At 34.7% G+C, this 15,391-nt stretch overlaps 2 protein-coding genes across 3 annotated transcripts; both read right to left on the minus strand.

Moving 5' to 3' along the window:
- Positions 1-34: 34 nt before the first annotated feature.
- On the minus strand, positions 35-3,713 carry LOC108994062 (scarecrow-like transcription factor PAT1). Of its 2 annotated transcripts, none has more exons than XM_018969141.2 (2): positions 3,631-3,713; positions 35-2,170 (listed from the first exon to the last, which is right to left on the minus strand). In XM_018969141.2, exon 2 carries the CDS (start codon positions 1,968-1,970, stop codon positions 354-356), a length of 1,617 nt encoding a protein of 538 aa, XP_018824686.1. In that variant the 5' UTR covers positions 1,971-2,170; positions 3,631-3,713; the 3' UTR covers positions 35-353. The 2 variants fall into 2 exon arrangements, with proteins under 2 accessions (XP_018824686.1, XP_018824688.1); XM_018969143.2 differs by lacking the exon at positions 3,631-3,713 and adding an exon at positions 2,404-2,759.
- A 10,089-nt stretch (positions 3,714-13,802) lies between these two features.
- LOC108994031 (glucan endo-1,3-beta-glucosidase 4-like) lies at positions 13,803-15,056 on the minus strand. The gene is made up of 3 exons (XM_018969101.2): positions 14,890-15,056; positions 14,296-14,547; positions 13,803-14,078 (listed from the first exon to the last, which is right to left on the minus strand). Exons 1-3 carry the CDS (start codon positions 14,954-14,956, stop codon positions 14,044-14,046), a joined length of 354 nt encoding a protein of 117 aa, XP_018824646.1. The 5' UTR covers positions 14,957-15,056; the 3' UTR covers positions 13,803-14,043.
- Between the last annotated feature and the right edge of the window lie 335 nt (positions 15,057-15,391).

Consider the following 15,391-nt stretch of genomic DNA (forward strand, 5'->3'; position numbering starts at 1 on the left):
TGAATGACACGACAACAAAGTGTAATGCAGGAGGGGGGCGAATACATACGTGATGCTGTTATGAGATTTTATGCAAATGCCTATAAGTGTGGACAAACTAGTATTTTGATTGTATAAGACAAATTGACGGTATACTGTCACCAATATTTCAACTTTTCTTGGAAAATGACGTTTATGTCAAATTACTCAAAATACATCCGTGTTGAGGCCTGCAAATCTCACTAGAAATCAGTTTCCCTCATCCAGCAAACAAGAAAATTTCGGGGGTTGATTGATATTAAAAGATACACACCTGAAAGCACCTTTTTAACATGCTGTCAGCGGCTTACAAAATAAAAATGGGTGCCCAGTTTTCACGTCCAAGCACAAGAAGCAACCAAATCTCTGTTCATCCACCCAAGATAAAGAGCTCCATCCCTTTCTTCAAGCCTATAACTGCTACAGTAGTTCTCCAACAGAGTTTTAATGGTGGCATTCACGAAGGAGCTTAAAGGATATGGAGTAAATCCAGCCATTTTGAACCGCGACCTCCACTTACCAAGGAGCTCATGCCGTTCCACCCTCTCAGGCCCCTCGCAGGCTATTATGTTAACCATCTCCCTTGCCAAGCAGTGCTGCTCAACATTGATCCGCTCCTTGTGCTCCCTCGGAAGTGTCACATCAATCGACTCAAACATTGCTGTGTAGTAGTTTAGTGTTTCAAGGACTCGCGGATAGAATGCAGCAGTGTTTGTGTTAGATTCTTGCTCAACAAGGGTCACCACTTTTGGAGACAGGCTCTTGACCAGCCTCAGTAGCCTGTCCCGATGATTTTGAGTGCTCACACTCTCGTCCGGCGTGTGGTGTAACATGAAAGCAAAGTTCACCGCAAGAGCTTCCCCAGGTCGAACCTCAAGATTCTCTAGCTGAACCTCACAGCCAGACATGGCAGCATAATGGAATTCAAATGGCACCTTAAAGGTCTCCGCAAGCTTAGATAGCCTCTTTCCCACAATATTTGGGCCTCCTCCGCGAGCATAAGCTGACATAGAATCATCTATACCTGTTACACGGATGTGGGGTGGCCCACCAGGCCTAGCTGCAAAAGCTGGGATTAAAGTCAACCATTGACTCCCCTGAGCAATTTGGAAATCGATAATGTGAATTCTATTGTCATCCTTCATGGCTTCTGCAATGGCTCCATTTGCAGCCATATAGCCAAATTTAAAGTAAGGGCAAACCTCATCAAGAATGTGCATGTAGGAGAGGAGTTCGGCACTTGCTGGTTCTTTACATTTCAATGCTTTGCAAATGTTACTTCCCGAGGAGGTGAGCCGCGCAACAAGCCCCTCCAACATGTATGCTCCCAACCTTTGAATTGGTTCGCCAGTAACCGACACCATCTGACGTAATTCATCCATCAACCATTGTGCCACTAATAGTTCATTATCTGATATTGCTCTTGCACAGAAGATGAGGATATGTTTTAAATCCCTCTTAGAAATTGCCTCCATTATTTGTCTCCAGCTGTCCATTGCCAGGGAGGTATTGTTTGTGCTATTCTGGAAGGTATAGTCATAGCTATCAAGAAAATTGGAATCAGGGCCTAGCATTACAGTTTCCAGTTCTTTCAGCTTGTGCTTGAAGTCATTTACTTCATTGATTACATAGGATCCACTTATTGGAGAGCCATAGGTATTGTATGACTGAGAATCTTGCTGTGACATTGGGCTTCCATTGGGTGAGAAACTGGTAGCTGATGGGGAAGTATAAACAGCATAGCTACCATTTGCTGAGGAGGACTCCAAGGTGCAATAGCGTTCATTAGAATTCTGAGTCAAAAAGTTGGTCCCTTGGCTCCTATCATTGTAGTGTAGCTGATGGCCAAATGTTTGGAACTGAGGCAAGCAATAGGCCCCAACTTCTTGAGTTGAATGATAGTACAATCCATTGGACATGCCTGACCTTCTTTGCTGCTGTGATGCATGCATTTAAGAATAATCTACAGCATGGTCTGCCACGTCCCTCTCTAAAGATCTGACTGACGAGTCTTTTCAGGGCAGGACTGTTTCTGGAACAAAACTAAAATGACCACTTACTACAACTGTTGAAGGTGGATGTGCTCTACTGGCTCCATTAGGTGGCTATTGTAGCTGTTATTTGGTTTTCATGGCAGCAAATTTATCAGAACCTGCATACATATTCAGATGTCTAAATATTCAGATGACTTCTAAGGAAAATACATACTAACAGATTTGAGGTAATCGGAATAGAGTAACAGGATCATGCCAGTCATATACTAAAATAAGAATGCATAAAAATCATATTAATGGAATTCTGTGGCAGTATACGAGAAAATGGGGAAGTCCTTGATTTGGGGTGGGAGTTAAGATTTCCTTGTAGAGAGAAAGGAAGATGACTTACTGACTAATTTGAAATATCACTATGAGAATGTGGAAGGGGTATGTTGTGGTCTTAGAATATCAAACATGCACATTCTACAAGTTTTGATCACTTGTAGAACCTCAGATAATTGGTAAGTTGCAAGCTCTCACAAACCATCGGAAAAAGAAAGGAAAGCAATTAATTGGTTGAGATCTCAAAGAAAAATATCAGAAAATGAAAACAATCTCAATATTATGATTATCGTAGATAGGAGTCATAAGTCAACTATACATCATAAGATGTCTCTAAAACTGGTCGAGAAGTAAAAACTGGTAAGGCCAGGCATTCTTAAATTCTTTATTAACACGTTACCATGGTATGCTGCTTCATACTCACTCTGCATTAGAGGTTGCCAAATATTTGGTTAACCCGAAATATTCATCGAAATTGGTTTCAAAATTATAGCAGCCACATATAATGTAAAAAGAACACATCAAAATGCATCACAAAAGTGAAATACAAAGCATATTAGTACTTTGAAAGGTCATAACATTAGAAAAAGTACTGATAAAGTTCAGGATCACATATAGATTATATCCTACAAGATGAAATAGATAATTAACAGCGTTCTTAAGCCACGAAATAAACAACCATCCCAACCTCATTACATATTAAATTGGAATTAATTTCATTCACCTCGACCACGACCCCACCCCTCCCCTCCCAAACATATAATGAATTAGAAAAACCCACATGTCAGCAGCCAACAATAACCTTCATAAACAAGCGAATCCAACTTCGCAAATGGAAAAAAGTACACTCAACAAATTAAGTCCAGTACTCAGAATCACATTCCATGAATTGGTCTCAAATCCCTCTCCCCCCCCCCCTCCTTTCAGGAACACACAGAGAAGAAAAAGGTTCAGCCTTCAGTCTTACATCATGAAAAGAGATTCAAGAGAGAGAACAAAAATCCAGAGGAAAAAAGTGCAGAATATCTTTTGAGGATACATCACCGACGCATTTTCTATTGTCTTTTTTTTTTTTTTTTTGGTAAGTTCCACCAACCCATTTGCAGAAATAATCAAACATTTATGAGAGAATGACTTGGACTTCAAATTTTCCCAGTAAGGAACTGATTCTGACACACCCTTTGACATGGGAGGGAAACAGAGAACTTAAAGGAAAAGCAATAATAGCAAATGAATCATGGTTGGAACTGCAGTGTGGGTTTTTGAGCATCAGATCAATTGTTTGCAGACGCACCTTAGTTTCAGGAACCTCCACAAGTTCCACTATCGGAGTCGTCTTTCAGAGAGACGGGGAACAGAGTACAGAGCAAGAATAGAAGCCACCTGGGGACCTATTTTATAAAGAAAATAGTGGAGGATTCGCAATCGCAAAGGCCCCGCGGTTAAAGTAAAACTACGTAACTACCCCTCCATTTGAACTCCAACGATTCGTTTCTTTTCGTAATTGAGATTTGATGAGATGAAAATAAAATATTATTAAAATATATTTTTTAATATTATTTTTATTTTTAAATTTAAAAAAATTAAAATTATTTATTTTATTTTATATAAGAATTTAAAAAAATTATAATAATTAGATAAAATAAAATAAAATAAAAAATTTTGTGAAAATGAACCTTCCAAATAAAATTACACTCCCAAGTGAGATTATTTATTAATTTTTAGATTAAATTTTTTATTATTTTTAAATGATAAATTTATAGCAAATAGAATCTAATGTTATATATAGTATTTTTCATAATTTAATAACAGTCAAACCTAATTATTATATTGGAGAAGAAAACAATAATCAGACTAGTATAGTATTGTTAAGTCCATACCTAATTAGAATACTGGCTTTATACATGCAATCTTTACAATTCTGTTCACAACCTATTATAGCAGAACTTAGAGCCTTAATATCTACTGTAAAGCTTGGTAAAGAACTTAATTTGTAGAATGTAATTTTTGAAAGAGACTCACTACAGGTGATAAATGCAGTAAAACAGCATGTGAAGGAAAATGAGATGTTTCAATGTTTTATACCTGATGTTCATTCTCTATTGATAGACATAAGATATGAGATAAGATATGTAAAGAGGAGTACAAATAAAGTAACTCACAAGTTAGCTAAAAAATATTTTATCAAAATTGTGAAATTATTAACAGTAATTTTATCAATCTACGTATAAGTGCTACTAAAAGACATAGCTAAAAAAAAAAAACAACATAGCACACAATTAATAGCTGTTGTTTCTTCATTTCAAGGTAACAAAGGTTGTGTTTGGATGTTGAAATGAGTTGAGTTGAGATAATAAAATATTGTTAGAATATTATTTTTTAATATTATTATTATTTTAAGATTTAAAAAAATTAAATTGTTTATTATATTTTATGTTAGAATTTGAAAAGGTTGTAATGATAAGTTGAGATGATTTTTGAAACCAAACGAAGCCAAAGTGATATAAAAGGCCGTTTACACGTGTCTATATATGTGGGCCATTGGTATTAAATGACTAGGGTCAGTACTTGCTTTTTGTTGGTATAATAAAAATTGGGTACAAAGTTTTTTATATTTTTTTTATCATATTTTTAATCATTAAAAAAATATATAATTTTATTAATACTTACTTCTTTAATTATTAAATAAAATTAAAAATTAAAAATATATCATATAAAAAAATAATAAAAAAATAATAACTCTATCATTATTTATAAAAAATAGATACAGCAGCAGCACTAGATGTTGATGTATATTAATTAGTGTTACTTGTCCATATTATCTGCCAACTTTTAAGTATGGTTCAAACAGCTTAATGAAGATTAGGTTCAATAAAGAAGCCAGCGATACCATGCGGGTCAGGCGGGACACATGACGGACGGACGGACGGACCGGGGTAGAGGTCCCGTTTGTAAAGGAAGAAGATAAGTCAAGCAATCATTCAGTCAATACAAGAAGAAGAAAGCATGCACAGCAGATGCACCACATCAAGTCGACTACATGCACAGTAAAAGCAAGAAATGCACAGCAGAGCAACGAAGAATCTTCTAGAATGAAAAATACATTTCCGGTGGGACAGGTGGCAATTGATCCTACAATTCTAAAAAGGGAACTGTGATGGATCCCAAATTCGGATTCAAAATGTGGTTCGAATAATTTTTTTTTATATATTTTTTTAATCATTATAAATATTTTTTAAAAAGTAAAAGAATTACAATATTATTAAAAAAATATTTTTTTAATCATTTGATAAAATAAAAATAAAAAATTCATTTAAAATACATTTTGAACCCCAAATTCAGAAACCAAAACATTTCGGTCGTAAAAAACGGTTAATTGTAAACTTTTCTATATGACTATTTCTATATAAGCAATGCAAAGGCACGGTAGAAATATAAGAAAACAGAGGAAATAAGAACTGTGCTTGACCTATCTTCTTCCTTCACACCGTTGATGCCCTGTCCTTGTCATAAGGTATGGTGAAATATCGTTTAGATGATGAATTGAATTGAATTGATAAAATATTATTAGAATATTATTATTATTTTAAAATTTTAAAAAATTAAATTATTTATTATATTTTATATTAAAATTTTAAAAGATTATAATAATAAATTGAGACGAATTTATTTATCAAACAAATTAAAATGAATTGAGACGAGTTGGTAATTAATGTTAAGGACAGAGCATCATTTATAGAATTAATCAACGCGCTATTTGTTGCAATGTAACATTATATTCTAGTGGAAGATTTTAAAGAGTCATGAACAGGTTGATAATTTAATAAGAAAATGATACATACAATTGTAAGTATGTAAGTATTGTGTAATCATTTTAAAAAAATAAATAAATATGAGATTCATAAAAAAAAAATTAATTTTTTAATAAGAGACTTTTATTTTTTTAAAATAATTTTATAATATTTATATACTTTATAACTATATATAGCATTATTAATTTAATAACGAGTACATGAGTTATCGGGCTATAAGGGGAAAGGCAATCCGATTTGGGAAATTTAAGAGTCTAATATAGGGTTATGTGTTCAAAATAGAGATTCCTTTTGGGTTGAAAGTTGAAAATGAAGGGTGGAAGTCTGGAATATTTAAGATGGGATCCAGTCTAAAGACAGTGACCCACACGGTTTGTTAATTAAGCAGAGAGAATGCTAGAATTAAATGACAGTTGGAATTATAAAGTGCTTGATTTACGCTTGAGCTAGCTAGCTAGCTAATTAACATATATATATATATATATGCGCTGATCCAGTCGGGCCATGATCAGCTCCCTCCAATATTAAAAAAAAGCATAAATACATGATGGAAAATAAATAGGGATGTCAATATGTGACATGATTCATTAACTCAGCACGAACACGATACGATAAAAGCGGATTAGGGTTTACCCTTAACAGGTTCGGATCAAAACAGATTAATCTGTTAAGACACGACTTAACGGGTTGATAACGGGTCAACCCGTTATGACCCGTTAGGAAAGTTAAAATTACAATTATACCCTTATACTTAAAAAATAAAATTTTTAAGATTTTAATTTCGATATTTTTATTATTTAAATTGTAATTTTATACTTATAGTTAGTTTTATATTTTTTTATAGATATTACGATTTTAATATTTATATAAAATTATGCTAAATTTAACTAGATTAAAGAGGTTAATTTTGAGTTTGTTTCAATCCATTTACATAAATAAGTCAAAACGGGTTGACATTACACAACCCGTTATGTTATTGGGTTGTGTTAGGGTTTGAGATTTTGACACGATAAACTTAACAAGTCGGATTAAGATTGACCTATATAGTATAATATACATATCTTGATACGATATAAACACGATCCATTAATACGATTTGACACTATTAGAAATAACTCCCTCTTAATTAAGGAATAAAAAATTCACCGTATACATGCAATTAATGATCGAGCTAGCTCCACATGTTTAGGCGGATTGCTTTCTGCATGGGTAACTTGAAATATTAATTACCAACATGTTGAATCCATGAATGCAGCTAGCTGCTTGTAACTTCACAATTAATTAAGGTATATTGCCATATTGCATATGCATGCAGCTCATGCATGATTTTGTACGTCTAGACTCTACATAACATTAACCTCATCTCCAGATCATGACCCTAGCTAGCTAGCTAGCTAGCAGTTGTTTGGCAGTCTATCGTATGGTTTTATTATTATTATTATTATTTTTGAAAGAAAGATGCTTTAACTCAACCAAACATTACAAAATTTCTTGTAAAACAATAGGTTTAACACAGTCTAATACATCTTCTCTGTGATTAAGAGCATCTTTAGCAAGATGGTATGCTGGTTTATTTGCTAGTCTTCTCGTGTGATGGATGAACCATTGAGCAAATGAGTTGAGCAGCAATTTGGTATTTTCCATAATCAAACCAGCTAAGCTCATATCTTGTATCTCATTCTGTAAACACTTGACCACTTACAAAGTGTCACCTTCAAATATAACCATGCTAATCCTCATATCCCTACAGAAATTCACTATAATTTATAGTGCTATTGATTCAGCCATAAAGGATTCAACAAACAGAGATCTAGAGTTACAACAACAACCTATGATTTGGCCCATAGTATCCCTTATTCTCACTCCAATACCAACCCTGCCTCTGATCTGATCACATGATGCATCCCAATTCACTTTAAAGAAGTCTGCAAGGGGCTTCAAGCACATAGAGATCTGAGTAACAGAATTACCTGATGAGGATTTCCTCTCTTGAGCCACTTGAAACATATTAAAGTCATCTTTTGTTTCATTGATCAAATAACTAGGAGGACGAAACTCCCTGCCATGAAGAAATGAGTTCATCCTCAACCAAATGAGTCTTGTGATCATAGCAGCCATATCCAATTCCTCCTTATTCATTTTTTGAACTAGTTCATACTCCATACATCTTGTGAAGCCATACAATTCCATAAGGCACGCCCCATTGTTTCTATAAAAGAATTGCAAAAATAACATATGTCATCTTCCATAATCTTCCTTTTGCAGAGATTAGAATATGTGGGAATGGCATTTCTACATGCTTTCCAAATAAATATTTTGATAGCATTGGGGACATTCAATTTTCAAATGGATTTCCAAAAACCAGAATTACTTCTCCCTGTTGAAGCACTTGCATTAAACCTGGTGACAAGCTCCTATGAAGATGGTATACACTCTTAACAATAAATTGGCCATTGTTAGAATAGAACCAAACTAGTTTACCATCTTTGCCTCCTAAACTAATGGGGATTTTAAGGATGTTCATCCTAAAGTGTGAAAGTCTGGTTCAGCAGCTGCTCATTCCACCATTTTAAATCAGGATCAATCAATATTGCAACTTTTGCCTCCTCTCCAAGAGCTAAATTGGAAGATTTAATGCTATGGCTATAAGAGGTTGGCAATCACTTGTCTTTCCAGATCCTCACCTTCTTGCCATTTTCAATTCTCCAGTACAAGCCATCTTTCAATAACTTTTTCCCTGCCATGATACTTCTCCACACGTAAGATGGTCTTGATCCTAGCCTTACCTTCAAGAAATCATCCTGAGAAAAATACTTTGCTTTAAAAAGTCTTGCAAGTAAGGAGTCAGGATGATTGAGAATTCTCCAGCTTTGTTTTGAAAGCATAGCTAAATTAAAACTCTTGAAGTCCCTTAAGCCTAAGCCACCATACTCTTTTGAAGCACCCAACTGGTTCCTATTCATCCATCAAATCTTTGAGTGTTCATCATTATAGCCCTACCAAAATTTCTTCAGCATTCTATTCAACTTCTGCACAATGGAGTTAGGACAGTTTTCATGAGAATCTCTTTACTTGCTGCTGACAATACTTTAGTTTTTCAATTTGTAATTCTGTTCCAAATCTTGCCCAAAAGAGTGTGAAATGCAGCAGCTTTTGCTCTACCAATGATAGCAGGAAGTCCCAAATATTTCTCAAAAAACCCTGAGGACTTAACACCAGCAATCTGCAAGATATTACTTCTGACATAAACTGGAGTGTTTCTACTAAAAATAAAGAATTTTTCTCTTTGTTAAGCATTTGTCCCGAGGTTTTTTCATAAATTTTCAGCAAATGAAGAACACGACTCCATTCAAGAGAATTTGCCTTACAAATTAGTAGAATATCATCAGTAAACAATAAGTGATTGATGAAAAGATTGTTGTTCCCAATTGGTACACCTGAAATGCTTCCCACAACTTCTACATGATTTAATAAAGAGGTCAAGGCTTTTGAGCATAGAATAAATAAGTAAGGAGAAAGGGATTCTCTTTGTCTAAGTCCTCTAGAAGGGATGAAAGAAGCATATGGTTCTCCATTGATCAGTATGAAATAAGAGATTGATTTAATGCAACTCATCATAAGGGAGATCCATCTTTTATCAAATCTCAGCCTATGCATGACTTCTCCAAGAAAATCCTATTCCGCACGATCATAGGTTTTGCTCATGTCAAACTTGAGTGCCATGAAGTCTGACTTTCCAAGCATTCTGGTGTTCATAGAGTGAAGAACTTCATAGGCTGCTAGGATGTTATCAGTGATCAGTCGCCTAGGCATAAATGTACTTTGGTTTGGTGAAATGATCTCAGGCAGGATTCTTTTAAACCTGTTAGCAAGAACTTGGACACAATCTTGTATAGCACATTGCACAAATTGATGGACTTAAAATCAATCACCTTCTTAGTCTGCTTAACCTTTGGTATCATCAGAGTGATGAAGGTATCATTTATGTCTTGCAAAGACCAACTATGTTGCAAAACTTTAAACAGACACACCTCATCACCAATAATAGACTAGTTTTCTTGATAAAAATGAGCGGTAAATCCATCTGGGCCAAGTGACTAAGGGGGGTCATTTAAAACACTGCATCTTTAACTTCAATTGCTGTAAATTCACTCAACAACTTTGAATTCATTTCTACTATCACACAAGCTGTTAAACTAGAAACACAACTAGATAAATCAGATGGATTAGTAGAGGATAATAGGTCAGAGAAGTAACCTGTAAAAGTCTCTCCTATCAAGATTGGATCAGTTATAAGATGGCCATGACTATCCTCCACTTCCTTTATGGAATTAATAGACTTTCTCCTATTAGCATACTTGTGGTAATACTAAGTATTCTTGTCCCCTTGATGCAACCAAGTTTGTTTGGCCTTCTGTTTCCACTTCAATTCTTCCTCTTCAAGGTAAAGCTCCACTTCCTTTTGTAAATCTTGAGTAGGCCTATAATTCTCTCATGTTCCATATTCTTGCAACTTAGCAATAACCTTTGTTTTCCTCTTAACAAAGTTCTGTTTATTTCTCAGGGAGAAGGATTTCCACTTCATAATAGCTTGCTTGCATCTTTGCAACCTTCCTCTGAAAGACGAGTAACTAATATCACTTCTGGACCCCATCCTCCATGCCCCTTTTATAGTGTCCAAGCATCTTTGAGTTTCTTTTTGTGCTATTCCTATAAACAATCCCAAGCCTAGAATTTGTATAAATTTTCAAGAGGAGGGGACTATGATATGATTTTATAGCAGGTAATACAGAACAAATAGAGCTGCTAAATAGTTGGTACCAGGTGGAATTAGCAACAGCTCTATCAAGCTTCTATTCAGTAAATCCTCCATCAGCTCTATTATTCGACCAAGTGAATGTTGAGCCCCTTGTATGAATTTCACTAAGGTCACATAATTCTAAAGCTTCTCTGAAAATCTCTCATATGTTTGAAAGGTCTCAGCAGCTCCCCACTTCTCACTTTGGCAACTGATTTCATTAAAGTCTCTCATACACAGCCAATGGGAGTCATTTTCTGGTTTTAAATCTTTAAGCAAATCCTAGCTACCAGCTCTTTTGGAGACATCAAGGTGGCCATAAAAACTAGTAAACAACCAAGGACTACCATGTTGCCCCTCAAAAATCCATGCACTGATATGTCCCTCAGCTACCAGCTACCAGCTACCGTACGTATTTGTATGACTGAAATGAGGTGTAAAGGATTGTACAAGTAGGTAGATAAGGGTTATTGTGGCGAAATTAATTAGATAGCTAAGTATTTCTATGACTATCATCATGTGCTGCAGCATGTATTAATTCATGAAAATGTCTCCAAGATGCAGATATGGAGCAAAAGTAATAACATCTAAACTACAACTTGAACTAAATCATATATATATGAACTAGCTAGCTACTTATAAGCAATCTTAATCAATCATCGAATACTAGGGCGGTTCTAACAGTGGGTGCAAATGACTTCAAATTTTCTCGAAAAAATAAAAGAAAAACCTAATTAGGGGAAACAAAAAACCAAAAGACACAGAAGAAAAGGAGGCGGTGAGAGAGAAACGACGGCAGAACTTGAAGGACCTAGGGTTTCATTAGTTGAGAGAGAGAATAGATAGAGTACGAGAGTGAGTATAATACGCGGGTCAAAATTTTTTTTTGCTAATTAAAATCTAAGTTTCAAATTTTAAAATCCAGGTGTCGTACCCTAACGGGTCCGAATAGGGCCAGTTAGGGTAATGCAATTTTCGATCCAAATTGTACCAAACTTAAAATTATAACTAGAATTCGGTTATCCGAATTGTGAACTAGGCAGAGGAAAAATTGGATGAACAGTCTTAATTAAGGAAGAGGGCCAAATGCCCTTATAAGACCTCGACCTTGAATGTATGCTAGCTAATTACTCTGATGGATCCCACCAAGTTTTATGCCCTGCCCTGCCATTTGCAGGTTTTCTCCTCATCTGCCAAAAGGATCAGAGGCCTTCGCAAACTTCGAAAAGTTCCAACAACCCATTTTGCTTTGCATGTTAGGCCACCACATGTGGCCGACACTTGTAGCCGTTAATGGCACTTGTGTACGTATATGTACAATACTATTTTCTTACATCATTATTGAATAATTCTTTAATTGCATAAATTTTTGAGCTTTTAATTATTTTACTAAGTAGAGTAGATTCTCCAAAATTACTGATAATCATCATGCTTCGAGCATATATATATATATATATATAAATATATATTAATGTAATGAAATTAATTTGTATAACGACGTTTCGATCTTTGATCTTTTGGAAAATCATGAGTAATGGCCGAGTGTAACTAATTTCTCAACCTAAAGTCAAGGTCGTGAAACTCGTTTGCTAGCTTTCATTAATTTTAATTAATATCCAGTCAGATAAATAAGATGATGTTTAATTACTAATGCATGCAAGCTTGCAATTAATATTATTGCAGAACGTACATGAAGATCAAGAAGAAGAAGAGGAAGATCGATGCATTAACAAGAAAAAATAAAATTCAAAGTCCCATCCATCATGGTCCTCTCAAATTACCCTCGACTTTTCAAATGCAACAAAAGTAAACAATTCAATTTGTCTTAACCAGAAAAATGTCAGTCAGTCTGTTTGACCAATTACTGTATCTTTAACGATAATATACGTTTGAATATTCCACGCTGATCAACTCGTCGATCTATATAATCCTTTGACTTCACTGGAAGACCTAAGAATATAATTAATAATCAACTTAAAAATATTAATTATTTGAACAACGTCCGTCTACCTTAAAAGCTAGGAAGCTGCATGGTCCTGATCAAGGAGCTGCAAGCTGACTTCAAACAAATATATAATATTTGCGGCATTAAAGTTAAAATAGGGCTCTATATATGACCAAATCTTCGTGAGCTTTTATGTATCAATCTTTATTTATTTTTATATTTTATATTTATAATTTTTTTTTTTTATAGAATGTAGTATAGTAAATAGTAGTTGATAAGAAGAATTTTTCTTTATTTTATTATAAATTACCAATTACATTGAAAATAATTAACATTATTGAGTGTTCGAGAAACATATATATATAGTCATGCCATGGGAAAAAAATATTAGATAAATATATAGTTGTTACCTATAATACCATGCAATATTAATCTTTTAATTTGTAATATTTTTCTTTAAGATAAATTGTGTACAAGTTTTTGTTGTGACCTTTCTAGTCGTGACATGCAACTATTATTTATAGTTTTGCTCTACAAAACCAATAAAAAATGGATCTTGAGGTAGCAGCATAAGTTAATTAAGTAGTGGTGGGTACAAAATGGGCTCCTACTTTCATTGGGAGGCTTTTTGGGACCCATTTCTAATTGTCTGCCAGCCGGGCACAAACATGCAATCAGTGAGATTTATTATTAGTTCCAACCACACATCTTTGATGTCATTGCTGGTGATCTTTTATATTTGTGGACAAGTGAGAATGATGTAGATCTGGAAATCTCACAAATCTTTGCCTTAGACAACATTAGTATCATAATGATATATATATATATATATATATATATATTTCTCTGTTGGTGTGTATTTTGAGCCAAAAGATTCAAGCACTACTAGATCGTGGGCACACAAACATCATGCCATGGTTAACCAGAACCCAAAATGATTTCAACCTCACTTTGTAGGCTTTTTATCTGTTTGCTTCCATTAAGAAAAACCATTCTCACTACTCACTACAAAGGCAAAGCGCCAAAAGGAGGTCTAGAGTTCGAAACCTCCTTCTCCCCCAACTCAAAAACAAACAAACAAAAAAATAAAACCACAAAGGCAAAGCTAGAGACAAGCTGAAAAGCTCTCGAATTACACTGCTTCAATTGGAATCAAGGAACAAACTGGTACTGGCAAGAGTTATGACCTGCAGGCAAACATTTAAAAGAATAATCAATAACGTATAAAGAACCATGAAGATTGAGTATGATTCATATGACTGATGCCTCCCTTTAAAATAAGAAACAAGCATTCACTTCATTGACATAAATTATTTATTAGCCTAGCCGATTTCTAGGCACGTGGGTGGATGCACCTTTCCTGACTCAACACCAAGTGATGTTAAGGATTGGTTAACTGCTTACTTGGGTCAAGTTCTGTGATCAAGGCGGCACCTTTGAAGTAGCAAGATCCACCTTTGTGCTTGAATTTCTGAAAGTAATCATTGAATGCATAGGAAGCATGGTCCCTCACAGTGTTTGGAAAATAGCAGGGCTGGTTGACCTGAATTTTGATACAATCTGCACCTCCTTTTCCACATGCCCAATCCAAGGCCACCTGCAACTCCTCATCTGGAGTCTGTTCATCTGCTATGCACCATTGCTCAAATTCCCCATCTGATAAACAAAGGATACACATCGAACCACATTGTTAGTAAGAGACTTTGTCGAGTTTTCATATTCTTCTCTAGGCAGACAATGAGAAATACAGCAGGGGACAACAAAAGCTCCTAAAATATGTAATGTGTATTGAATCGCTGTATATGTGAGTTACAATATTGGAGTTTTCTAAACTTTGAATTAAGCAGGAATATAGAAAACAATGGGACTTGGAGTAGTCAAATTTTAACATCATCACAAAGAAAGGAACCTTAACTTTGCCATTTCGCAATGGCTAGAGTTACAGGAAAGATTTAAAAGTATTAAACTGGGAACTCTGCTGAGTATTGCTTAATTTACCTGTTTTCTGTGGAACTATGGACATAAAGAGCACGGCAAAAAATATCATCAGCAAGACGTTAGACATTGTTGTGTCTGCGCGCGCACGAGAGAGAGAGAGAGAGAGAGAGAGAGAGAGAGAGAGAGAGAGGGCTCAGCTCAGTGAGCTCACTGAGGACGAGGGACCTATCCTGTGAAGTTTCGTTACCGTCATTTATAGATAAATTAATCTCAACCTTTGAAATTCAAAACTTTGAAAATATCTCGTTTATAATTTTTTCAAATTCTCGTACAAAATAAAATCAACAATTTAACTTTTTTAAATTCTAAAATAAAAATAATATTAAAAAATATATTTTAATAATATTTTATTCAACTTTTTAACTTTAATCTCAACCCATCTTATCTTTAAAAACAAATTGTGCCAGAAAAATAAACTAAAAATATTAGGCTTCTTTATGGTTTGTTTGTTTGCTTTTTCAAAATAACAAAGTGGGAATCCTGTAAATGTCAGCACATGGAG

The sequence above is a fragment of the Juglans regia genome, chromosome 10, assembly GCF_001411555.2.
Source record: "Juglans regia cultivar Chandler chromosome 10, Walnut 2.0, whole genome shotgun sequence".
NCBI classification, from domain to species: domain Eukaryota; kingdom Viridiplantae; phylum Streptophyta; class Magnoliopsida; order Fagales; family Juglandaceae; genus Juglans; species Juglans regia.

What these genes read in the sequence shown, in the direction of transcription:
- LOC108994031 (XM_018969101.2), bottom strand. Translation starts at nt 14,956, where the DNA reads ATGTCTAACGTCTTGCTGATGATATTTTTTGCCGTGCTCTTTATGTCC. An exon ending in CATAGTTCCACAGAAAACAG is followed by an intron (nt 14,548 to 14,889) that starts GTAAATTAAGCA and finishes TTTGTTTATCAG; the next exon opens with ATGGGGAATTTGAGCAATGG. An exon ending in GATCACAGAACTTGACCCAA is followed by an intron (nt 14,079 to 14,295) that starts GTAAGCAGTTAA and finishes GTTTGCCTGCAG; the next exon opens with GTCATAACTCTTGCCAGTAC.
- LOC108994062 (XM_018969141.2), bottom strand. Translation starts at nt 1,970, where the DNA reads ATGCATGCATCACAGCAGCAAAGAAGGTCAGGCATGTCCAATGGATTG.